This window comes from Canis lupus, chromosome 2 (assembly GCF_011100685.1).
Source record: "Canis lupus familiaris isolate Mischka breed German Shepherd chromosome 2, alternate assembly UU_Cfam_GSD_1.0, whole genome shotgun sequence".
Taxonomy (NCBI): Eukaryota; Metazoa; Chordata; class Mammalia; order Carnivora; family Canidae; genus Canis; species Canis lupus.
In genome coordinates, this window is record NC_049223.1 from 4,866,507 (window position 1) to 4,891,506 (window position 25,000).

The 25,000-nt window shown below is 43.1% G+C and overlaps 2 protein-coding genes across 10 annotated transcripts in view; one reads left to right on the forward strand and one right to left on the reverse strand.

The window, feature by feature from the left end:
- ABI1 (abl interactor 1) overlaps window positions 1–3,757 on the forward strand; it is a 117,453-nt gene extending 113,696 nt beyond the window's left edge. Inside the window, 1 exon segment of the mRNA XM_038529750.1 lies at window positions 1,810–3,757. Coding sequence (XP_038385678.1) covers window positions 1,810–1,985 — 176 coding nt within the window. The 3' untranslated portion in view covers window positions 1,986–3,757.
- Window positions 3,746–25,000, reverse strand: part of PDSS1 (decaprenyl diphosphate synthase subunit 1) — a 43,699-nt gene continuing 22,444 nt past the window's right edge. For 3 of the 9 annotated variants that reach the window (XM_038529755.1, XM_038529753.1, XM_038529752.1), the window contains exons 5-11: window positions 24,504–24,645; window positions 21,792–21,903; window positions 21,582–21,691; window positions 13,071–13,151; window positions 12,853–12,966; window positions 6,947–7,027; window positions 3,859–4,202 (exon numbers count right to left, since the gene is read on the reverse strand). In XM_038529755.1, the coding sequence (XP_038385683.1) occupies window positions 4,062–4,202; window positions 6,947–7,027; window positions 12,853–12,966; window positions 13,071–13,151; window positions 21,582–21,691; window positions 21,792–21,903; window positions 24,504–24,645 (781 nt within the window). In that variant the 3' untranslated portion in view covers window positions 3,859–4,061. Of the gene's footprint in view, window positions 4,203–6,946; window positions 7,028–8,117; window positions 8,192–11,623; window positions 11,933–12,852; window positions 12,967–13,070; window positions 13,152–21,581; window positions 21,692–21,791; window positions 21,904–24,503; window positions 24,730–25,000 lie in introns of those variants that run through there. The other 6 variants (XR_005355161.1, XR_005355163.1, XR_005355162.1 and 3 more) reach the window with 6 other exon arrangements.

Genomic DNA, 25,000 nt, shown 5'->3' on the forward strand with positions numbered 1-25,000 from the left:
TAGTACTATTTATTCTGTATGTTTTTGGGTCAATGAGCTTATAACTATGATTCTACTGCAGGATTAAAATGGAGGAGAATGGACTTGTTGAGTTTACTTATTAAGTAACTATATTAGTTATATTAACTATATTAGTTATATTAACTATAACTTATATTAACTATATTAGTTTTGTAAAGGGGAAGTTATATTAACTGTAACTTATATTAACTAACTACATTAGTTTTGTAAGGGGGAAGAGAATGTTGGCTATTTTAATTTAGCAAATGGTGCTATGGATCAGTACTTCAGGTCTCGTCCTTATTTATAATTCACTAATTCAAAATAATTAGGAGAAGTTGTCTTTCTCAGGGGAAAAGCGAGTGCCAGAATATCTTTAATGTCCTAAGAACTGTTTTAAGAAAAACGAGGTAATCAATGGAAATCTCTGTCACCTACCATCTCACATATATTAGAAAATTACATATAGCTTGAGAACTATCAAGCTACAAAGGCAGAATGAAGGAACAATTAAATTCATAAACCATTTGGAAAACTAGTAATTTTTTGATGACTGTCCTTTCCACAGCAGTGTTTACAAAGGAAATGAATAGGGGGCATCTGGGTGGCTCAGTTGGTTAAGTGTCTGCCTTTGGCTCAGGTTATGATCCCAGGGCCCATCACGCTCCTTGCTCAGCAGAGAGTCTGCTTCTCCCCCTCCCTCCATCTGCCACTGCCCCTGCTTGTGCTATCAAATGAATAAATCTTAAAAAAAAAAGCAAGTGAACATTTTGAACTCCAAATAATTGAATACCACAGAACTACAAACAGTTCTCTAAGTCTTAATTAATGGGTCTTTGCTCACCTATTTCCCCCTTAAAAAACTCTGACCTTTATGTAAATACTCTTTAAAAAAAAAAAAATCTAGGGATGGCCCCATAAATTACATGCTATTTTCTGTGGATGAGTAGGATGAGATTGACCTTCCAGGATATATGTATTTTCAAATTAGTGTGGGTTGTTTGTAGCTTTGGCTCTGTAGCTTTGCCCAGTACATATTTTGGAAAATGGTGTTTTGCAGTGGTTGGCACTTTGTTGATATTTGAACAAATGAAACATCTAATAAATATGAAAACTCCAGGATCTTTCCTGGATAGATTGGTTGAGACTATTGACTTCTCTCTAGTCAAACTGTCAGTGTGTGATCCTACAGTCAAGGCAGTGATTTAGGCACCTGGTTGGCCACTGACTTGCCTGTTTTTACTGATGTAAGAATTAACAGGATTTGCACAAATACTTTGTTTTGCTATACTATAGATTTAATTGGTACTAAATTTTACAATTTGAATGGATAAAGATGTGGTTTATGTATACAATGGAATATTACTCAGCCATTAGAAATGACAAATACCCACCATTTGCTTCAACGTGGATGGAACTGGAGGGTATTATGCTGAGTGAAATAAGTCAATCGGAGAAGGACAAACATTATATGTTCTCATTCATTTGGGGAATATAAATAATAGTGAAAGGGAATGGAAGGGAAGGGAGAAGAAATGGGTAGGAAATATCAGAAAGGGAGACAGAACATGAAGACTCCTAACTGGGAAACGAACTAGGGGTGGTGGAAGGGGAGGAGAGTGGGGGTTGGGGGTGAATGGGTGACGGGCACTGACGGGGGCACTTGATGGGATGAGCACTGGGTGTTCTTCTGTATGTTGGCAAATTGAACACCAATAAAAAATAAATGTATTAAAGAATAAAATAAAATTCAGTTAAATGTTGGAAATAGTGCACTTAAACATGGTATTTCAACTGTCTTTTCCATAGTTGTGGCAATATATGATTATACGAAAGACAAGGATGATGAGCTATCCTTCATGGAGGGTGCAATCATTTACGTAATAAAGAAGAATGATGACGGCTGGTATGAAGGAGTCTGCAATCGAGTGACTGGTCTGTTCCCTGGGAACTATGTTGAATCAATCATGCACTATACTGATTAAAGGTTTTGCTTTTAAAGTAGGTTCTTATTACTCAGTCATACTGTGGGACTATTATGGTTAACAGACTTGTCTTAAAATGTGCCCATATTTTCAGGACATGCTGTTTTATTGGTATAATTGAATGTCTACCTGTAAGCATAAATCTTAGAGGCAGTTTGTGTATTGCTAAATGGCAATTTATACAAGAGGCTGTCTGTAACTGATTATGCTTATATGCTTACTTACACAGTTAACTATGACCAGCCTAAGTATTCTGGGGGTGTGGGGTATGATATTTAACAAATCATGATTCAGATTGTACCATTACGTTTCAGTGCAGCATGGTTACTAACGCTATGTCAGACTAATACTAAAATCAGAAAATTTCAATCCTGGTGCTGGTCATACTTTTTGTTTAGACTTTCTCATTCTTGAAATATATTATTTGTTTAAAGCATGCATACAAATTTATGTATTGAAATATACTTAAAAAAATCCAAGATGCTTCCAATTTGTGTAATATTTACTTGGAGTACTCGTACTTAGGTCTCTTGAAATGAATTGAGTCTCTAAGGTCTCCATGTGAAACAAAACAAAGGGTTATCTGTAATGTAATTTGTACTTAAGTTTTTTAATGAGTGAATTTGCATTATAAATTTTTTCCATTCATAAATACATAAGTGAACCAAAGGTTTTTGTCCTTTCCTTCACTGGTTTGCTTTTAAAATAAATAAATAAATAAATGAATAAATAATTAAATAAATAATAAAAGATACTGATTTATTGCAGAATTATGGTTCTATTTTCTCAATATATTAACTTGGAAAAAAATTTTAGCCTTATCTCACCCTGTCCCAATGGCAGTGACTGATTTTTGCAGATTTAAAATCTGAGATGGGTATTTACAAGTCAATCTACTGAACTCCTTTTCTAAAGTAACTTTTGCAAAGCTAAGAAAATGTGTTCAAGTGTGTGCACATTCTGTAAGTAAAAGTCTTAGGGACTGCTCTATCAGTCCTTTGGTTTTCCAGTGGATTGTTGTATACTGGGCTCAATGAAAGGAAATTATAAGTATCTTTTACATGTTGTTTTTGTAGAACTGGGTGCAATTGACTTTTGAATAGGCACTGTTTAAATCCATTACCTGTCACTGGCAACATAAAAAGGATTTAAAAAGATAATTCAAAAAAAGGTGGATCATGTATTAATCAGTGAACAGGGATATACCTGGCCAACAGATTGAAATGCAACACATGCACTTTGTGTGTCTCCTCTTAAGGGAGGGTTGGAGGGATGTTTTTTTTTCTCATCTTGTGTGTAATTCTCTATTGCCTAGGATATTAAAGTAGAGCACTCAAGTGTGGGTTTCTGTGTATTGAGGATCTGTTTGGATTTTAAATTACAATTATTATGTACTGGGTGTTACAGACTTATAACAGCATAGTAAATGGTTAAAACTAGTGCAAAACATTTATTTCTGAAAATTAAAGGCCATTATTACTACCAAATCAATGTGACTGTTGTATATGCATTTTGCCTTTGTTAATTTTAAACATGATTTCAGTATCACTAGTGATCAGCTAGCTACCTTTTTCATTTTTTCAAGTGGAATGTTCTCTTAATTTTGTATATAACCTGTTGTCTAAATTTTATGTACAGTCTTTTATAATAAACCATTCTCCTATATGAAATTTTGGATACTGTTAAAATCTAATGTGGATTGAAATGTAGACTTCACAGTCTTTGTGACCTTTACTCCTATGGTGAAACATGATAAACCATTTGAATTTTAACATTGATTATTTATTTGTGTAATGGCTTTACATGTGGATCTTAACAGTGTAAACAATACCACATATAACCATCAAGATACCTCGATGAGAATTTACAGGACTAGAGTGACAAATTCGGGTGGTTTAATTACATTTAAAAAGTTTTCTGAAAAACTTTGCCAATAAAAAAAAAATTGCCCATCAATAAGGTTGAAATGGTTTTTTGAAATGATTTTTGGTTATTGCACATGAAGCAAAGTGTATTTCACAAAATTCTTTAGGCACAGTCTGGTAAAATAGCTGCCAGAAATAACAGAAAGAGTTGTCATTTATCTCTTGTGAGTACAATTTCTGAAAGCTGTATGAGGGCATCTCTTTCAGCGGATGGTCGAAGTTTACTGATTTCTCTGATTGCTTCATGGCAGTACCGCTGCGCGAGGTAGGTTGTTTGCTGCACACCATCACTCTGGGGAGTACAACAAAAGAGGAGAGACGCATCACTCACTGGGATCAGCTCTTTCAACTAACTCATTAATAATCAAATAGCCATCTACTTTCCCTTTAAGTATTGAGTTTTTAAAAGTTGTACACATATGCAATATGTATAATTTTTTTTTTGCAATATGTATAAATTTTTAAGTGAAAACTATAGAAAAGAAACATATACATAATAAAAGAGCACGTATGATGGAAATCAACAGTTCTGTTCTTCTAAAGACAACAGCCTTATCTGCTGGTTTTAATGTCTTAATTAGCAACTTTATTACCTTTCTGCTAAGAAAGGTGAGGATGCAGCCCATCCACCCTACGCCTTCTGGTTTGTTAATTCTATTGCCACCTTCTGTTAAGTTCATGTAGCACCAATTTCTCACTTTATCTCAAGGATACCAGTGTTCCTATTCTTTATACCTTTACGCTATAGAGATTTGCATTCTCTTCTGGAACCATGTTTTTATGTTGGTTCTAAAAGCTGAACGCTAATAAAACACTGTTTCCATGAAGTAAAAATACATTTGCTGCAGAATCAAGTCCTGTAACTATCATTTTATTTCCTTCTCCGTGGTTCCAAGCTCATGAGCCCACTGTCATTCAGAATAGAATATTCTTAGCATCATTCTGTAGTTTACCAATTGACACAAAATAGGATGTATTTTAGTTTGCTGTGCCGTATTGTACAGAAGCCCACTTCTGAATATAACTGCCTCCTTTTCTTCCTCTTTGGGAAAGCAGCTCCTGATCCCTAATCTCTCCACTGCCTTCATCATTCTTTTTTTTTTTTTTTGCCTTCATCATTCTGTTTGTTGCTTAGGCTGACTGCCTTCCAGCTCTAACAGCTGCCATCCCAGGTAGGTTTTTTTAGTCCACTGATTTGAGTGCCCACAGCTTTCTTGTTCTTGGTGTTCCCACGTTGTTACTGAAATATATCCAGAGATAACTCACTCAGAAAATGGAAATCAGCTTTACAGTATTTAAGTGTAAGGATGACTTCTGCCTTCATATTTTAATGAACGGATATAGAATTCTAGGTTTATTTTATTTTTTTAAAGATTTATTTATTTATTCATTTATGATCGACAGAGAGAGAGAGAGAGAGAGAGAGGCAGAGACACAGGAGGAGGGAGAAGCAGGCTTCATGCTGGGAGCCCGACGCAGGACTCGATCCTGGGACTCCAGGACCACGCCCCCGGCCAAAGGCAGGCGCTAAACCGCTGAGCCACTCAGGGATCCCCGAATTCTAGGTTTGAATGTCTCCTCGTCATTTGGAAGGCCTTGCCTGCTGCCCCCTGGCAACCAGGGTTCTTGCTATATCCCAAGCCAGTTTTGAGCTCTTCTCCAGACCACTCTTTTCTGTTTTTGGATTCTCTTCCTGAAATACCTGTTGCCTCATGTCGTACTGATCCTCTCAAAGCTTTTCTCATTTTCTTCCCTTGCTGTTTACTTTTTCGAAGATTTGCTCATTTCATGTTAGAATCCTCCTTTGGAGCTAGTTTTTTACAATCATTTAGATTTTCTTAGAGCTCGTTCTGTGTTTTTCAAAACATATTCTGTTCTTGTTCTATGGATACAGTATTTTCCCGCCCCCTCCCATTTACATTTTTCCCTGAGTATTTCCCTTTACCCTGGTCTCAATCAGCAAGCTCTAATCAACTATTTAGTAATCCTAGCTGTCCATTCATATTTAATGAAGGAATAAGGGATTAGGAAGGCGCTCTGGGTGAAGGGAGCTAGAATTTAGAGGTCTTTGGGGAATTTAAGAGAACATTGTGCCTTTCTAAATGCATTTCTGCCTAAGGTTGCTGCAACTTCACTGTTTTGCTAAGATCAAAGGTTAAATTTGCCTCTTTTCAGTCTGACTTCTCACTTCAGCCTTCAGTAATACTATTATTTCTGACACCAGAACCTCTCCCAGGTACATCGACCTCAACTACAGCCCCTTGTACGGAGTTGTTAATACTGCTGAACTACCCTCCAAAGAGGTGGTGGCAAATCGTGATGCTTAAAGTACAGAGAGTTAAGAGAAATATATCCTTTGGAGGGGGTCTTGCTTTTTGGAAATCTGAAAGGTAACTATACCTGGTATTCTTTTAAGTACTGCACTAACCATAGATCCCAGACCACTCGTGAGCTTACTAAAAACTGTTCACCCTATCTCATTCTCAAAAGATAGTTATTGAGAGGGAAAACATGTAAAAAGATGTGGCTTCTACAGAAAAGTTCCAAGGATATGTGGCAATACATCTGAAGTAAGCTTACAGCCCTTGGTTCTCAAGTGACCACTGATGGCAGTTCTGGGAGGGACTAGGGAGGACCAATGCTGAGATGATGATAATCACGGTGGTGGCAAAGGTGAGAGCCTGCCCCGGGTGGGGCGCATCTGTGTGGCTGGGAGCAGCATGCTACCCGTGGATTTGGGGAAGACTGATTTCTGACTAGTGGGGCTCTGCACATTAGACTCACTTGCGTAGCTTTTAAAAAATATCCTAATGTCCACGCCTTACCCAAGGCCAATTAAATTGCAGTCTTTAGAAAGAATTCTAGAAGAAAAAGGAATTATACAAGTTCCTCCTCGGTTTTTGTCAAAGATTGACCACACTTGGTTTTGCATCTAAAACTTGTTACATTATTTGATTCAAGAACTCTGCCACATTGTTCTTGCTCCTGCCTTCTTTGTAAGATGATCTTTTTTTTTTTTTTATAAGATAATCTTACCTGCAATACATATTGTCGAGCTCTGTCCACATCTCCAGGCAAACTGAACCGTCTCATTATCATAGCGTTCATTTCTGGGAACTAACCATAAAGAAAGAAATCTATTTATTGCTCTTGTGAGAATCAAATGTTCTAACACTAAGTTTGCAACAACAGGAGAAAAACCCAAAAAGGATTAAATGTTTAGATGGTGGGGGGTGGGCAGTAAATTGTAGCAATTAAAGAAGCAGAGCTAAGAGACACCTCCATTTTCCATGCCCAGGGACTGAGCTGCTGCTCAGGAGAGGTAACTGTTGGTCCTCATTCTTTCTGGTGTTCTATTCTATCCTCGGTCCAACACGGAGTAAAAAAAGAGCAAAGGAACAAAGTACGTCCCTAAAATCTCCTTAGTGGCTTCTCTTGTAGTTCTCAAACTTTAGATTGCACCAGAATCACCAGAGGCCTACTGGGCCACTCCCTCCAAGTTTCTTGATGAGTAGGTTGGGCCTGAGCATGCATTTCTAACAGGTTCTGATGATACGGACTCTGTTGACCCTGCTGACAGTTTGAGAAGCAGTGGCCTAGGAGCAGGCTGGGAATTCTAGGCATTCTACTTGTAGTGCTAAACCGGGTGACACCTGAAAGCTACTGAGGTATCCAGGCAGAGGGTGTTCTGAGCAGAGCTCTACCTCAGCAGCTTGTCAAGCGGATCAGAGCAGGGGTACTCAATGCTGACTGCACACTGGAGTCACTTGGGAAATTCATGGTGGCCTGGATCTACTCCCAAAGATTCTGCTTCTATTAGCTGGGGCAGAGGGTGGAGTGGGAGGTGTGGGGTGGTCCGGCTTGTGCATAATGATTTTAGAAGCACTCCAGGGGTTTTTAATGTGCAGCCAAGTTTGAGAACCACTGAATTAGCAGACAGAGGTAGACAGGCCAGTCACATTACTGTAGTTAATTCTGTATTCCGCTATACTAAGCAACAATTCAGGAGAATTGTCACCGTGAACAAAATCAGTAAGTCAGGACACCAGATCCCTTCATTTTCTACATGGGAACTCCAGTCCTGGTGCCTCCACAGTTGAGTGAGATCCATAACCTGAGGTCCTAGCCTCCCCATCAGCTCTAACAGCTTCTGGTTCCATGAAATAAGAGGTAGGATATGTTTGGTTTTGGACACATCAGCGCTTACAGCAGTTGCCAGTTTTTCCCTGGCAGGGAGTCTGAAGTTGTTGTCCTGTAACCACCACCACGGTATTAGTAATCCTAGAAGAAAAAATAGGGCACACATAGAAAAACCTCAACCGGATGGTGACAGATGAAGAATTAAGAGAATGTTCCTTGCAGAGCAAAGGATGTGTCAGAACACAGTTCTAAACTTGTCGAGGCTCTTCACATGCTTATAAAGTGTAAAGGCCAGCAAATGGTTAGTTCGTAAATGAACACCAGTGATTTGTTTTAGTTACTGACCTTTTAAGAATAGAATAATTTATGTTTTACAGGGAACACATCAGGAAGCTCAAATCAATCCATTTAGTGGATTTACCATTTTAGTGGTAAAAAGCCAAATCAGGTCGGCATCTGTCTTAATAGCACGTTCCAAAACTGGCTTTCAGGAGGGCCATACCCTTCGGGCTGACAGGATACTATCCTGGGCATCTGGTAAAGTTACCTTGTTTATGATGCATGAGCTTTTTCTGTAGGACCAACAGGGTGGTAAACTGTGCTGTGTGGTTTCTCTCCTTTTAGTATAAAATGCTTCGAGAAAGCAAAGCTTGAAGAAAATATTTGCATTGAGTGTGAGGACATCCTTCCTTTAAATACTAGAGTGTGCAATTTTCATATGCAAATGACCACGCTCTTCCCCCAGGCATTCCCCTGTCCCCTCATCGCCTAAACCAAGAAGTGAGAGGCGCCTAAGCCAAGAAGTGAGAGGCGTTAACAGGAACAATTGCCTGTTTGCGGACTTAGTGAGAAATAAGGAAATTTGTTTGTCCAGGCTGTTTTAATTTGAGATAAGGAAACCTTTTAAGAGTAGGATGAACTAGGGGCACCTAGGTGCTGAGTGACTCTTGGTTTCAGTTCAGGCCAGGATAGTCGGCCACGTTGGGCTCCAAGCTCAGTGAAGAGTTTGCGTAAAGATTCTCTCCCCTCTCCCCTGCTCTCTCTTTCTCACTCTCTCTAAAATAAGTAAATCTGCAGGGAAAAAAAAAAAAGAGAAGGACGAATCATATTCTAACTGTGAAATGTATCCATAAACTAAACTACAAAGACGATTCAATAAATGTAGCAAGCTTACTCAAACAAAACCTGGGTAACTCTAGGGGACCAGCCAGTCACAGCAGAAGCCTGTACAGCTGGTGCAGGGGCTGGGGCTGGTGGCGGCAGCTGGCTGACATTTAGGTCTGGTGACTTCTATCAAATAAGAGAAGCAGAAGAAAGGAAAAGATCTTTTATTTTATTTTTATTTTTTTAATTTTTATTTATTTATGATAGTCACAGAGAGAGAAAGAGAGAGGCAGAGACATAGGCAGAGGGAGAAGCAGGCTCCATGCACCAGGAGCCTGATGTGGGATTCGATCCCGGGTCTCCAGGATCGCGCCCTGGGCCAAAGGCAGGCGCCAAACCGCTGCGCCACCCAGGGAAAAGATCTTTTAAAGGATATCTGTGAACTAACACAATCTCATGGAAGAAAAAAAAAAAAGAAAAAAAGAACCTAAAAATCACTTCCATTTTGTTTCTCAAGTTCTCAAAATCCAACTTACATACTCTTTTTTAAAGACTTAACATGACATTTCTGTTCTTACAGAAAATATGTATATACGCATGATGGAAGGACACTGTCATTAATGGGACCTCTCCAGAAATCCCAAAACTTCTCTTAAATCCCCTGTACTGTTATCCAGAAACTTCTTTAGAAAAATATCAAAAATAGTGAATTCCAAGGAGAGGGAGTTTCATTAAGTTGTTGGGATCAGGAAATTCCTATTTCAAGACAACCTAGTGTTAAAAAGGAAAAATGGTTTCCCAAAGTTGCTTCTGGTCGAGACTCAGCGTTCACAAGTGGAAAAATTCAAAGACTAATTTAAGTAACTGGCAAATAAAAGTCACCCACCTATGGAAAAGGATTACAAACATTTTAGGAGGACTCTGCTAAGTGGGCCGGTTAATGACAGATCATGAAGGGCTGACAGAGGCTCTTCTCGAGTGTCACCAGGGCCAGAGCACACGAGTTACCTGCTCTGCGGGGAAGCCCCACCAGGCATTAGACAAGCTTTCATCAGCGTCAGCACTGGCAATTATATTACATTGTGGAGTGAAAGAAATAGTGGTCTTAGAGGAGCTGGTGTTCAGTAATCTGCTGTGCCATCTACCAGACGGTTAATTTGGCCAGGTCTGCATGTCATTCTCTTACGTGTAGAATGGGCATAATGCCTACCACAAAGAGGCGTTGTGAGGTGAAAGAGAACGTATGAAAGAATCCTTTGCAAACCATGAAAACAATGCATTTTCATTAAATGGAGATACTGCACAGTCTCATGTCATTTTGGAACCTGTTTTACCCAAAACCACTTCTGGCGAGGTCAATCTTTTCACCACATTTCTGGCCAAGAATCCCTTTCTTGACAGTGTAGTCCAAGGTAGAGCCTAAACTTGATGTTTTCCTTGAAAACAACTTAAGCTGTTTTGCGTAACTCTTGCCTGTGCACCTGTGCGGGACACAGCAGCCAGTCTACTTAGGAAGCAGGTTCGGCCCAGGGTCACTGCTTGCTCGGCGCCCCTCTGTTCCCTTTTCTAAGGCTGCCGTGCGCCTTGTTCACTCCTTTTCCTGCCACCTTCCAGGCAGATGGGAACAGTGTTGTCTGGGAAGGGTGGGTGGGTGCCTGGTGATGCTGCATTCCCAGGGAGACCTGTAGCACTGTGGTTTGGGACGCCGTAAGCTTCTGTGTGTGCCTTTTCCTTGCCCTTTGCCTTTCCAAACCAGCATTTTTAATCTCTGATGTATCAGTACTCACTAGTTAACACATAGGCAGGATCCCCTTCCCCCCGCCTTTGCCCCACTACATCTGAAGGGAGAATTATTTATTACTCATTTGTGTGGAGGAAAGCAAATCTGTTTCTTCTGAAATATGTTCCTAGTGAAACAATCAGAAGAGGCATCCATTCTCAGTCCGTCACCTTGCAGTTTAGGGGGACTCAACTGTTAGTGTCACAGGGCTCACAACAGTTATTTAACTGCTAAGATTTCTAAAAGTCCGACGCCGGAGCTTTTTGGTAGGGTGCAAGTTTCTTTTGGAAAAGGCCTGCTCCCTACTCATCTTGATAACTCAGGGCCTCACTACAGAAATCTTTCCTGAGCTGGCCCAGTCCCTGTGTCCTCCGCTCCTCCTGTTCTTTACTCACATTGGCTAATCAGGGCCTCGGGAGTAGACTAATGTTTGTAGTCCGATAGATGGAAGGCAGTGATCTTTCTAGGCTCCGGCATGCCTTTACGTTTGCTTGGCTCATGAATCCTCTTTTTTGTGGGTTAATGGGGAAAAAAAAAATATTCCTTGCTCGTGCTTTCATGTATTCAGGGGGATTTTATAAATTTTTGTCAGAGCTTAGCACATGTTTTAGTATTCTCCTTGAGTGTGGGCTGGCAAGTTAGTCTCCACAGGAGAGAGGACCATTTGTAGCACACCTTTGACTTCTCACCTCAGCCTCAAAGTTCTGCGAGGACAGAGCCTGGCAGTGAGGACAGATATTTCCACAAATATCTGGATATCTGGAGCCCTTGTTCCTCAGCTGACGGCTGTCCTCTAGTGTGTTGTGTCGTCCTGGCCCAGGCCCCCCAAGCCACCGGCCTCCTCCGAGGAGAATTATCCTGGTGACGGCTCTGCTGGGCAGTGGATAAAAGGTGATCTTGCCTTTCTTGGATCAGAAACTGATCAAAGCAAGAGCACTGGCTTCAGTAATGTCAAAATGGAATCACTGAATTCTACGGAAGACATGGTTGGTTTATCTCTGCAAATTTTGAGAAAGAACAGAGGCAAAACTCTTGGAGAGGCTAAAAGTTACTAAAGTTTTAGACCAAAGAGCTAATTTTTAATTGCATGGCATGGTGATGAACATGTTATCACTTTGCTACATACAGGATTAAATATACTACAAAGATGAAAATTTATTAAAAAGATGTCCAAATGCCAGCCAATGTCCCACTTACTTCAAGCCACATTTGGCCCAGCCCCGAGCAATGTGGCCAGGCTCCAGAGCAGGCTCTGGAAATGTCTGCCTCACAGTCCCTGCAACATCTGAAGGTCCTAAACTCTTATCCGCATTAAGGAGAATATGAAGGCAGCTTTACTTACTTCCTTAATGGGCAGCCCCTCAATCTGGAGAAAGGAGGAACTATGTGGCTCTAGTAGTGCATTCCACTGACTTCTTGACATTTTTGAGGCAGTGGCTAAGGCTCTCTGAGAGCAGCAAACAGTCCCATTAAACTTCTAAAACTGCAGAATTTCTCATGCTTGGAGGCCCTTCCTGTGCCTTTTTAAGGGGCTCTGAGGCACACCCCAAGTCCAGTTCTATAATCAAGATGCAGAAACCATTCACCTTGTCAGTCCCTAAAACATATGGAAATAATCGTAATGCTACCTTGGATGCACGCGGCTTTTGTCAAGTACCTCCAGGAATGTTATCTCAGTTAATCCTCACAACAGCCCTGGGATGACGGTGGTCATCTCCTCAGTGTCACAAATGAGGACACAGATAAAGCTTTAGAGTAAAGTAACTAGTCCCAATATCTCTGGCACAGAGCCAAGGTCACATCTAGATCTAAGGTCTTTATGTAAAACGCTTCCCCACACCTTCCTTATCTGAACCTTCCCATCAGCCGTGCCTGGAAGATTCAAAGCGCTGTGTCAAAGGGAGTTTGGAAAACATACCTGTTGGCAAGCAAATAAGACTGGGCCCGTGGCTAAGCCAAGCTTCAGATCCGCTGACGTTGGTTTGCCCATCTGGTCAGAACATGAGGTGAAGTCCAACACATCATCTATCAGCTAGCAAACAGAAAAAAATATGTCAAAAGCACTGCCATACTGGTGTCACCGAGGCCCTTCCCACTGTGCCAACAGGTCACATTCTTAAAAGGCAGCAGACCCACCTGAAAGGCTATGCCCACATTTTTTCCGTATTGATAGGCAATCTCATGCACCACCGGGTCCGGGCATCCTAGGACAGAGACCTGAAGCCGAGAGAGAAATCTGGAATGAGTCGCTGGCAACAAGCAAGCAGCCAAGCCTTGCACACACCCCGTTAAGAGGTGATGAGGCTGTATTATGCAGTCAGGAGATCCTGCCCTCAGAAGGACACCAGACATGCACAGAATACCTGTGTTTTTAATGAAAGGGCTTCAGTTTCAATCTCAGATCGTGCTCTTAAATTCTTGGGAAGCTACTTTCCACCCCTCTGCTCCCAGGATTAGCCATCCTTCTTGCTGTTTCTAGCACTCAGCAAGTCTGGCCTAAATGTTGTTTTTATTTTTATTTTTCTATTGATTTAGCTCTTATTTTAGGAATAGATCTCCTAATCTGCTCTCATCACACTTGATGTTGCCATATGTAGATTTCCTCATTTGTATTTCCTTTCTTTTAATAATTTTTGGTGATTTCCCTTATTTCCTGACATGTCTGTAACAGCCTTAAGCCTCACACTTTCGACAGATACTGTTTTCTCATTATCAAAGGGTCTTCCCTGGTCCTACTGTTTCTATATTTCTCCAGCAAGAAGCAATTAACTACATAAAAGCTCCCCCCTCTCTTTTTCAGGGGAGGAGAAATAGGACTTCAAAGTCTTTTTAAAACTCAAGAAAACCAAAAAACAAACAAAAACTCAAGAAAACCTAGCTGGCACTGGCCACTTGAGTGCATTTCCCATTGCTCTAATAAGCATGCTAAGCAGGCAGGCCTGGTCACATTCTAGGAAACAAAGACTGGGTAGAAACCAGACAAGGGGAACAGGAGGGGCATCAAGTCCCTTGGAGAGGAAACGTCTACACCGAGTGCGTGAGAAAACCAGGTGGCACCAGGGTCCTTTCGGGAGTGGGTCCCTGATGGTGAAAGACCTTCAGTCCCCATCCCCCACCCCACTGGTTGGGGCTCAACCTCCTTGCGCTGGGGCCGGGCTCTGCAGTCAGGCTTCTCCGAGGCGCGGCGACCCCCCTCATGACGCGCGTCATCTCGGTGTATTGCTTGACATTTTTGTGCTTCGGTTTCCTCTTCTGTAACGTGCTGGACGAAGCACTCAGCTCCTAGCGTTGCCATAGGAATGCATGTGATGCTACTTTTAAACCTCAGCACAGTGCCTGGCATCTGATAACTCTAGGGCTTTGTGATTATTAATAATCCTCCCCCCACTCATCCCCTGGATGCGGAAACAGGAGCTGGGCAGTGTCCATGCACCGTGGCTAACGAAAGGCGGATCACACAACTTGCTCAGCCCTGACGATGCTTCTGATGACGTCAGGTAGCCTGTGATTGTCATCTTTGGTGGCTCGTGCTCAGATGACAACATGCATGTTGTCGAAGGTCACTTCCTCCAGTGTATAATAAACTCATAACTGCTACAGGGACAGACTCCTCTTTCCAACCAAACTGAAGAATCCACGAGGCCACGTGGGACACAATTCAGAAACCGTGACAAGAGTCAGGATAGCCCTCAAGCTGGCCGAATGAGCAGAGGAGCCTAGGCAGCCTGGGATGTGCTGCGCTCAGAGCAAGATGCCCTTTCTCGGCGGAAATGACTCACAGAGCACTCCCGTTCACGCTGTGAACACAAAACTGCACAGAAGTGCCAGCTTTCTTCCTGAAAAGTAAGAGACACTAAGACGAAACAAAACAAAACCTCCATTCTATTTCTAAACTCACTGGATTAAAATTTAGGGAGTGCCTAGGAGAGCACATCACGTTATCTCAGTTAAACCTCACGACGTTTCATAAGCGTCTGCTCTGTGGTTCGCGGGTGGCAGGAGTGCACACTCCCCGAGCACCAGCACGCGCCGGGGGCCAGCCTGAGAGTTGTCGCAGGTGCACTCGCTTACCAGCGGCCGGAGCCACACAGGGCGGCGCCAGGTGCTGCAGGGCTGGGACGCCGTGGAATCGGGGCTGGAACCCGAGAGGTCGGACTCCGAGGCGGCTGTCGCTCACCGTACCAGGCTGCTTCTAACGGGCACCCAGTGGAAGCCGAGAGGGCAAACCGTGAGCCCGGGAGGCGCGAGGCTGCGCCGCCTGCGGTGTGCGCCCGCGGGACGGGCTGTGCTCAGGGGGCGCCTCGTGCTTCACAGGCGCCGAGGGGGGGCACCGTCCGGCCGGGTCTCAGCGGCCCCCCAGGCCCGGGAGGGGCTGCCTGGCTCTGCCCTTCCAGCCGGGAGGGCCCCAGGCCGCGCAGCACCACAGCGCAAAGGGGGTGCGGGACTCCGCTCCCGGCGTTCCAGGAATGACAGAGGCAGGGAAGTGGAGCTTGGCCGAGCCTTCCGTGGGAAGCGGACCGCGGCCGGCGTGCTCTTGTGCCTCTGCTGGGGGTCACGCTCTGGAAGGCTCACGAGCCCTGTCCCAGAAGGCCCGGGCCCGGGCCCGCGCGCGCCTCGCCGCTTCCAGGCGTGGCTCCCACCGCACCGGACCGCCACCGCCGGGCGGCGGGAGATTCCCGGAGCTTCGTTCTTACACGACAGACCCCAAACAGGCCGTTGTCAGAAACCAACCGGAAATACTAGAGAACACAGGCAGCGTAAAATCACAGATAAAGAGCTCATATTCTTAATATAGAAAGAGCTCTTTAAAATTGCAGGGGGGAGGGGAGGACCAAACCCGCTAGAAGGGCGGGGGGGGGGGGGGCAGAAGACGCGGAGGGGCAAGTCTCAAACATTCAAGGTCTGAAAATGGCGTGTAAGCACCTGGAGAGATGTTCAGGTCCAGAACCCCGCCGCCATCCCACCTCCCCTCCGTCGGGGCCGGCAGAGGCGGCGAGGACGGCTGCAGGCGGGCATCGGAACCGGAACCGCGCACAGCTACCCTGAAAGGCACCCGGGGCCGCGCTAACAAAGCGGAAGCCCCCGCGGGGCTCGGGCCGGCCCGGGAAGGCGCCAGCAGCCCAGACGCCCGCCTGCAGGCACACGCCGGCGCGCTGCGGCGCCCTAGCAGCCGAGGACCATTACAGAGCAGCGTGGGGCGTTTCCCTCAGGTGTCCTGAACCGAAGACGGCAAGGTGCAAAGGTCAGACAAGGCGCACACCGAGCACAGGGCACGGCTTTTCCTTGTAAGAAAGGAGGGGGCAGGGCAGCCCGGGTGGCTCAGCGGTTTAGCGCCGCCTGCGGCCCGGGGCGTGACCCTGGAGACCCGGGATGGAGCCCCGCGTCGGGCTCCCTGCGTGGAGCCTGCTTCTCCCTCTGCCCGTGTCTCTGCCTCTCTCTCTGTGTCTCTCATGAATAAATAAATAAAATCTTAAAAAAAAAAAAAAAAAAAGAAAAAGAAAGGGGAGGTCACAGGCCCGTGTGTCCATTCATCTGTGTAAACAGGTGGAAGCAGAAGCTAAGAGACCAGGTCTGCGCGGGACGGGTGGAAGGATGTGGACGGGGTGCGGGGAGGGACCCGCCGAGGGGCTGGCGGGCAGTCACCTGTCTGTACAGTCCGGACTCAGAGTTATGTTAACGTTTCATACACTCGAAACAACAACAGCCTCCAACCGAAAACACAAAACCCCTAAGAATGGGAGGGAACTCCTAAAATGGAGTTAAAAGGAATTTAACCTGTATTTCAAATAATGACATATAGCCACATTGAAAAGGGGCCAAGGGTAACTTTTGAACACAGATTTTTTATTATATTATCCTCAGGCTAAAGATAAAAAGAACAATAAATAATGAAGGTTTTTTGTTGTTTTGATTGTTTTATTTTGTTTTGTTTTACAGAGATAGGAGGTACCAATTTTTTTTTTAATTTTTTAAATTTATTTATGATAGTCATAGAGAGAGAGAGAGGCAGAGACACAGGCAGAGGGAGAAGCAGGCTCCATGCACCGGGAGCCCGATGTGGGATTCGATCCCGGGTCTCCAGGATCGCGCCCTGGGCCAAAGGCAGGCGCCAAACCACTGCGCCACCCAGGGATCCCAGGAGGTACCAATTTTTAAGCCCCTATCGTATATGTCTAAGGGATTGAGAAGATACATATTTTGTGGAGAATGGGGAGCTAAGCTTCTTATTCTTGGGGATCAGAGGTGCTGACACCACCCCCACCTCCTCTGCAGTTGAAAATCTATGCATAACTTTTGACTCCCCCCAAAACGTAACAGCCTACTGTTGACCAAAAGTCTCAGTTATGAACACATCTGATTAACACATATTTTGGAAGTTATATGTATTATATCCTATTCTTACAATAAAGCTAGAGAAAAGAAAATGTTATTAGAAAAATCACAAGGAAGAGAAAGGACTGTCACACTGCTGTACTGTATTTACTAAAAAAATTTTTTTAAAGACAACCCACATTGAAGGACCTGTGTAGTTCAAACCCTTGTTGTCCAAAGGTCAACTGTCCGTCGGGAAAGAAGGGAATGCTAGAAGAAATCAGGAATCCTGTGGTGACCTCATGGTTTTGAATACACACAGATGGGATATAAAAAGACCAAGATATACGCATATCCACCTACATATATTAAAATTTCCTGGCTTTCTCCAGTGGGCAGGTCCAATTATACCTAAGACAAGATCTTGGTTTCTAAATACCATTCACCAAAAAGAAAAGAGCTCCTTGGAGAAATAATGAGTCTCAGTGATGGGAAGGACAAGATGAGCCTAGAACATCTGCCAGAAATTCAGGATGTGCTAAAAGAACAAAGAGGGTAGATTAACAGGACACAGGAGCCAGTTTCAAGGGCCTTTCCTATTGGCCAAACTTGGGATAATTTGGCACTTAAATAAGTAACAATGAAGGGTTATAATCCACAGAATGAGAATCCAAGAGTCCATATAGATAAGATCTTCCTTAAAACAGAATGCCACTCTATCGTGGAAGCGTAATATGAAAGGAACGATGGAATCCACAAAACTGTCATTCAGAAGAAACATCGAAGCAATAAATGACTTAGGAAAGAATCATTAATAGATGCAAAAACCAGAGTTGGATAAGAAGCAGATTTACATAATCTCAAAATACCTCCCTAAGTAGGGAAAAAATAGTAACTTTAAAGTGAAGAAACCTGGTAGCCACCACCCCAATCAAGCTGAACATCACCAGTAATAGGACAAAGGGACATCATGTGCCCCCCCGACAGTACGACCAGAGAAGGTGGCGTCCCTTCTGCTTGCTGTCTTCCCCCACTCTGTGACCTGGAGCTAACTGTGCGAAGTGGCAGACAAATCCCAACTTGAGAGGCTCAACGACACAACCAGCCTGCACCTTTCAAAATTCCAAGGTAACGCAAGAACAAAGACCGGCCAGGGAACTGCTCCCCACTGAGACTAAAATGTCACGACAGTTAATGCAATACGAGAACCTTGATCAGTTCCTGAACCAGAAACATTTTCCCCCTTTGTTACATTATTATGACAGTTGGCAAAACAGGAATAAAGTCAATCTGCAGATTAGAGAAGAGTACTGTACCCAAAGTCCGTGTTCTGCAAATACGAGCCACAAAACAAGATCCTGTAGTGGCACACTGTGGCTTTGAAAATCAAGTACCAGGAAGAGAGATCCCATTGATTCCAGGCTCTATGCAGCACTGGAGAGAGCAGAAATAAAAAAAAAGAAAAAAGAAAAAAGAAAAAGAAAAAGAAAAAGAAAAAGGAATGAATGCAGGATTACCATACCCAGTTCTGGGTTTGAATCCCAGCTCAGCCACTGTTTGCCTGAGTAACACTGGATGGGCCACTGGACCTCTCAGATCTCATTCCCATCAGATTTTCTGGGGAACAAATCATAGACTTCATTGGTAAGCTCCAAGCTCCGATGTATTCTGTATGACTATGTACACAAATATGTAACCACTCATTTAAATACATTACTTCTATGTTCCTATCAATCACTGTCATAATCCTAGATAGCCCTCTCTTAGATTTTATACTATTTCTATGAAAAATGCAAGGAGTGGTTAAGGATGGAGGGGAATGGTCTTTATTTTTTATTTTATCTTTTTTTAAGATTTTATTTATTTATTTCACAAAGAGAAAGAGAGAGAGCAAGCAAGCTCACATGCTGGAGAGTGTCCAGCCGAGCGAGAAGGAGAAGCAGGCTTCCTGCAGAGCAGGAAGCCCGATGCTGGATTCCAGCCCAGGACCCTGGGATCATGACCTGAGCTGAAGGCAGATGCTTAACCAACTGAGCCACCCAGGCGCCCAGGAAATGGTGTCTTCAGCAGAATAAATTGCAAGCTGCTAGATTTCCTTAATTCCCATACCATCTTAGATTGTGATTAGTTATTCCGTAATAATTCTAATGTTTAAATTCTCTGTACTCCCTCTTTTTGGCACTTTTAGCTTGCTTTGCATGAACTTTTAGAGCCCACAGGTCTTTGCATTTTGAATACCAGGTATATAAAAATAGCCACTTTGAATATGTAACACCTCTGGAATATTTCTACCCGTAGGCACTTAAATATAGAATCTTTTATTTAAAGTGCTCACACAATGATTTTGCTTTATTATTCTAACAGTTCTGGAGTTTAGGAATAAGTCACATAGAAAGTGGGTAGTTGTGGGATGATGCCAGCATGCCTCCTAGTGGATAACATCAAGCATTTCATTTTTAGAAAGGGCTGAGCCATGGTACTCTGCACATCTACTGTTGCCTTGCTAGGCTGGGAAGAACCAGGTACAGTTTATACATGAGTATGTGTGCTATCATGCCTCTGGCTTCCCAAACAGAGAGGATACGATCACTGCGATCACTGCTTTCCTTGGTGCCTCAGGTCCATCTCCTTGGCCCTTTATAGGGTTTGATCACTGAGGGTATTAGTACCTGGTTCTGTGGGACACTGTGTGAATGACGATCTCAGAACGTCTAGTTCCAACAGTCCCACTGCCCACCAACGCTTCCTCCTGCAGGCTCCAGCTCATGAGATCATCTGTGAGCTTCACCTAGCGCCCTAGTGTGCCTTATGAGATTGGCGGTCTATCTTCGTGGAGACTTTGACCATCAAACATATGATGTTCAACGAAGGGTTAATGTAACAGCTTTATGGCACCTCTTTTCAAATCAGTCATTCTCTAATTCAGCATTGTAACGTCTATCATATTTTCAACCATGTATTTTAAAAACTACACTTGCAATTCCTTGGAAATAAAATATCAGCCCTTTCAATAAAGACAAAAATGGCTGAAATGGTGGCCAGCATGTTCTATGTAACTCACATTTCTTAGAGTTTCAATTAGTCTTTTCAGGAAGAAAATGTCTTAATTCTTTTATGACTTGCAATTATCCACTTCCTGAACTTTTCAAAAGCGAGACACTATTGGCAAGGGACCTTTTTCACCGGAGAGGCTGAGGAAAAGCTCCTCAACTGCGGTAATATTAAGAGGGCGTGATGGCAGCAATGTGCACCTGCCCCTTGGAATGCTCCCTCTGTTGCTGCTTTGATTGCAAGGGGCCAGTGCTTGCCCAGGATGTGTCTCTGCCACATTGGTTAGGCTGAGATACGTTAGATGAGCAATTCTATGGAGAGAACTGGCTCTCATTTAGGGGCGAGTCCTGAATCCCACATGTTCTAGTTGACAGATTAAGGAGAATACTGACTTTTTAAAAAAAGAGTGGAAGGAAGGCCAGGGAGAGAAAAAGTTATGGTTTACATTGGATTTATATCCAAAGCAAAACGTCTTGTTTTTTTTTTTTTTTTTAAGTAGGCTCCATGCAGGGTTTGAACTCATGACCCTGAGATCAAGGCCTGAGCTAAAACCAAGAGTGAGACAGGCAGCCCGGGTGGCTTAGCAGTTTAGCGCTGCGTTCAGCCCAGGGCGTGATCCTGAAGACCCAGGATCGAGTCCCACGTCAGGCTCCCTACATGGAGCCTGCTTCTCCCTCTGCCTGTGTCTCTGCCTCTCTCTCTGTCTCTCATGAATAAATAAAATTAAAAAAAAAAAAAAAAAAAGAGTGAGACACTTAACTAACTGAGCCACCCTGCTGCCCTGAAAAATGGCTTGTTTATATTTCATGGAAAAAGACTCATAACACAGGACAAAGAACAGTAATGCAACCTAAGAGGTGTTTTCTCCTGGGCAAAGAATATATTTAAGAACACGGCACTTCATAACTTTTTAGGGGTAAAATGTCAGAAATGATATATGGGACAGCAATTGTGAAAGACATCATTTATGAGAAGTTGTTCAAAGCGTCACACAGTTTAGAGAGGAGATGGGGTGAAGAGGGCTTATTTTGCTTCTGCTCTTGGGAGGAAAGATGAAAGGCAAAGATGTCCGCACAGCAACAGAAGACAGCAGAAACAAAACCCACAGCAGAAGTTCTCCGCTGTTTGGGGATGTAATTCTTTTCTCAATGACCTCTTGGGATTTGGGTTACTATTTTTAGGTTCTCCAATGAAATGTTCCCCAGGAAAATTAGCTCCCCCAAAAAGTGCCATGAGGCTTTTCTTTTTTTTTTTTTAACTTGAACAAAGACAGAACGTACATACTGCTTTACAACTGTTGGCTATCAGGCTGGCAGTCTTCTTGAAGGTCTTTTCAAGGTAGTGTGCAAATCTTTCATTCTCATTTTCTTTTGACCCTAGCTGAAGAAATTCACCTATAAAGAAAGAAAGCGGTCATTTGCAAGACGGCTTGATTTGCCTGGCTAATTATACGGAGATTCCAAATAAGACAGAAGAAAATCAGAATTAACCTACCACGCACCAAATCTTCAATAACTTGTGTTAAAATAGATATAACAGTGGTATTTCCAATTCGTGCCAGAGCCATGGATGCTGCAGAAAGAATTAAATCGCCAGCAAGAACAGCCTAGAAAAGAAGAAAACCCATTCTGAGAAAAATATCAGAGTAGAAAAATATCAATATCATTGATATCCAAAAATATCAATGGAGCTGGCTCCTCAGAGTGGGGTGGGGGTGGGGCGGTCCATCTTGGCTGTGGTCTTCCCCTCCCTCCTCCTCAGCAAGACTGTGGGTCACAATCAGTAACAGACTGGGGACATCGGTGGAACTGAGCAAGTATATATATACCTGGGGCTGCCACCACCCCTGGCCCCACCAGAGTATGGTGGCCCTCAGCTGAAACAGGGCTCCCCACTCAAATTGGGCTATTGTGCCTCTGTGCTTACATCTCTTCTACCTAGAAGAGCAGCCTCGTCTGCAGTTAGCTCGGGTAACACTTCCAGGAAACCCACCCGGATTCCTCCATGTGAAGACACCGGTCTCCTGTGTGAGCGCGGCACCCCTTCAAACCGCTATCTCCCTGCCTGATTCCCTATGGACCAAACTCCTCCAGGGCACTCAGCACAACACACCCTTGTCTCACTGAAAAGCAAACCGAAGGAATCCTGGCTCCAAGTTCAATGTTCTTTGTGCTACACGATCTTCTTTAGATTGGGAGTCAATGCCCCTACTGCAGTTACAGCTTGTTATAAATTATACATAATTGAATTGTACTCTGTAATCAGATATACTCATCTGCATATTTAAAGCTATGCATGAGGGGATCCCTGGGTGGTTCAGTGGTTTAGTGCCTGCCTTCAGCCCAGGGCATGATCCTGGAGTCCCAGGATCGAGTCCCACATCAGGCTCCCTGTGTGGAGCCTGCTTCTCTCTCTGCCTCTCTCCCTCCCTCCCTCTCTCTCTCTGTGTTTCTCATGAATAAATAAAATCTTTAAAAAAATAAAAATAAAATAATAAAGCTATGCCTGAGTTTTGTGTTGTCATTAGTCATAAATCATAAATGCTAGATTTCTGAGAAATCTTAATTCATAGAATTTTCAATACCTTATTTTAAGTTTTTATTGTCTTAGCTCTAGTATCTAAAATAAGTGATGTTCAGTATGTTTACCTATTAATCACTGTACACAGCATGTTATACAAATTATCTCAACATAAACATAAAAACACATTTAGAGTCACTGTCCCCATTATGATATATAATATATATATTATATATATATATCTCCACAGATACATCCCTCATCCACCCTGACGTCACTGGCATCCTGACATCATCAGGACTCTGGATCTCTGGGCTTTTAGGTCTCTCCTCTTGCTGGCCTCTGCATAGTGAAGCCACCAGACAGGGCTTTGGGGATTGCCAGGTAAGAGAGGCTGAAGGAAGGAAATGCTGGGCCCCAGGCAACCACTGAGGCTCCTGGAGGAGGCGCTGTGTGGCCAGATTTTCACTGGAAACACAAGTACTTTCCACTAAGAGGCAGAAAAGGGGAGGGAGCTGGCAGGTGGGCCACGCAAGGCAGACCAGTCCCAGGCTGCAAGAGGCCCCAACAGTGGTGATCACCGTTGCAGGAGAGAGACTGTGAATTTGTTCTCTTTAAGGCTGTAGGACAGCCTGAAACCATTCGGCTCACTACAGGGACATGTCATCAAGTACCTGTGACCCCTCCAAAATGAAACTGGGTAATGCCCCCACCACTTTTTTTAAAAACCACATTCTGATGTATGGAATTCTGTCAGCAGGATACAAAACCTTTAATTTAAAATTTGAAATAAAAGATTTATAGAGGAGATCACATGACTTGATTACACAGCCAAGTCATGTACACAAAAGCAAAACCAGCCTGTGAGGCTGACAATTAATATGCATTTCTTCTTTTTCATAAGGCCAATTAGGAAACAGGAGTGAAGCTGGTGCTATATATACACACACATGAGGGAAGGTAAGCGGAGGGAAACTTGTTCACTCTGCTGTGTCTCTGCTTCAAATGGGCAGAGCGGCCAATGGGGGCACGTGTGGGGGGACGCCGCCTCCAAAGGACCTGTCCCTCCTAGTGTTCATTGGTTCAGCTCCTTCCCATCTTCAACCAGTGATTTAAGTATCTTTAGGCAGGTGCTAATAAATTACTATGGAAATATACTCTAAAATATACATGTATGAACCAAACTCAATATAGAGCCTCTATTTAAAAATGTTAAATTTTTGCAGTTATGTGTGTATATATAACTTTTTACATATTTATATTTTAAAAACATGTATGTAGCATACATATATATTTCAATTTTATTCACTTGCCATGACATTCTTGCACATGGCAGTCATTAAAAGGTTAAAGAATTAAATTGAATCTGAGTAATCTAAGCCCAAAAGTAAAATTTATGGTTCCTCATGAAATATGCTTTTTGGATCACAAAAAAAATCCCTTTCTCTATGATCAAAAGGAATTCTAAATAAAACTGTGAATAACCAGAAATATGAAGCTTATTTTTTTATGGTTTTCTCTATTATCAAATATATGTACACAGACAAGACATGAAGACTATTCTGAAAATTGGAAGGCCGCATTTGAGGAGACATATTTTACTTAATGAGACAAATCTGAAAAATAAATGCAATCCAAAGAGCATGTGAATGGGTAAGAAGATGAAAAGGAAACAAAACATCATACCTTCTTTTCACCCCAGATCTTATTAACCGTGTGTTTTCCTCTCCGAGAACTTGCATCGTCAATGACATCGTCGTGTACCAGACTAGCAGTGTGGATCATTTCTGCAATTAAGGCTATGGAGCGCTGGCTTGCTTGCACATCTCTAGTTAACAGAAAGCAATGCTTTTTAAAGAGACGCCGCCTATAACCTTCTCAGCAATCATCTTGTGAAAACTGGACATCCGATCTAGGATAAAGAATTTTATTTCTCTAAGAGAAACTGTATAAACACTTTGGCTTCCCTACAGAGCCATTTCTAATATTTGGAGAACATTCTTTTTTTAAAAAGATTTTATTCATTCATTCATTCATTCATTCATTCATTCATTTATGAAAGACAGAGAGAGAGAGAGAGAGAGAGAGGCAGAGACACAGGCAGAGGGAGAAGCAGGCTCCATGCAGGGAGCCAGACGTGGGACTCGATCCTGGGTCTCCAGGATCAGGCCCTGGGCTGAAGG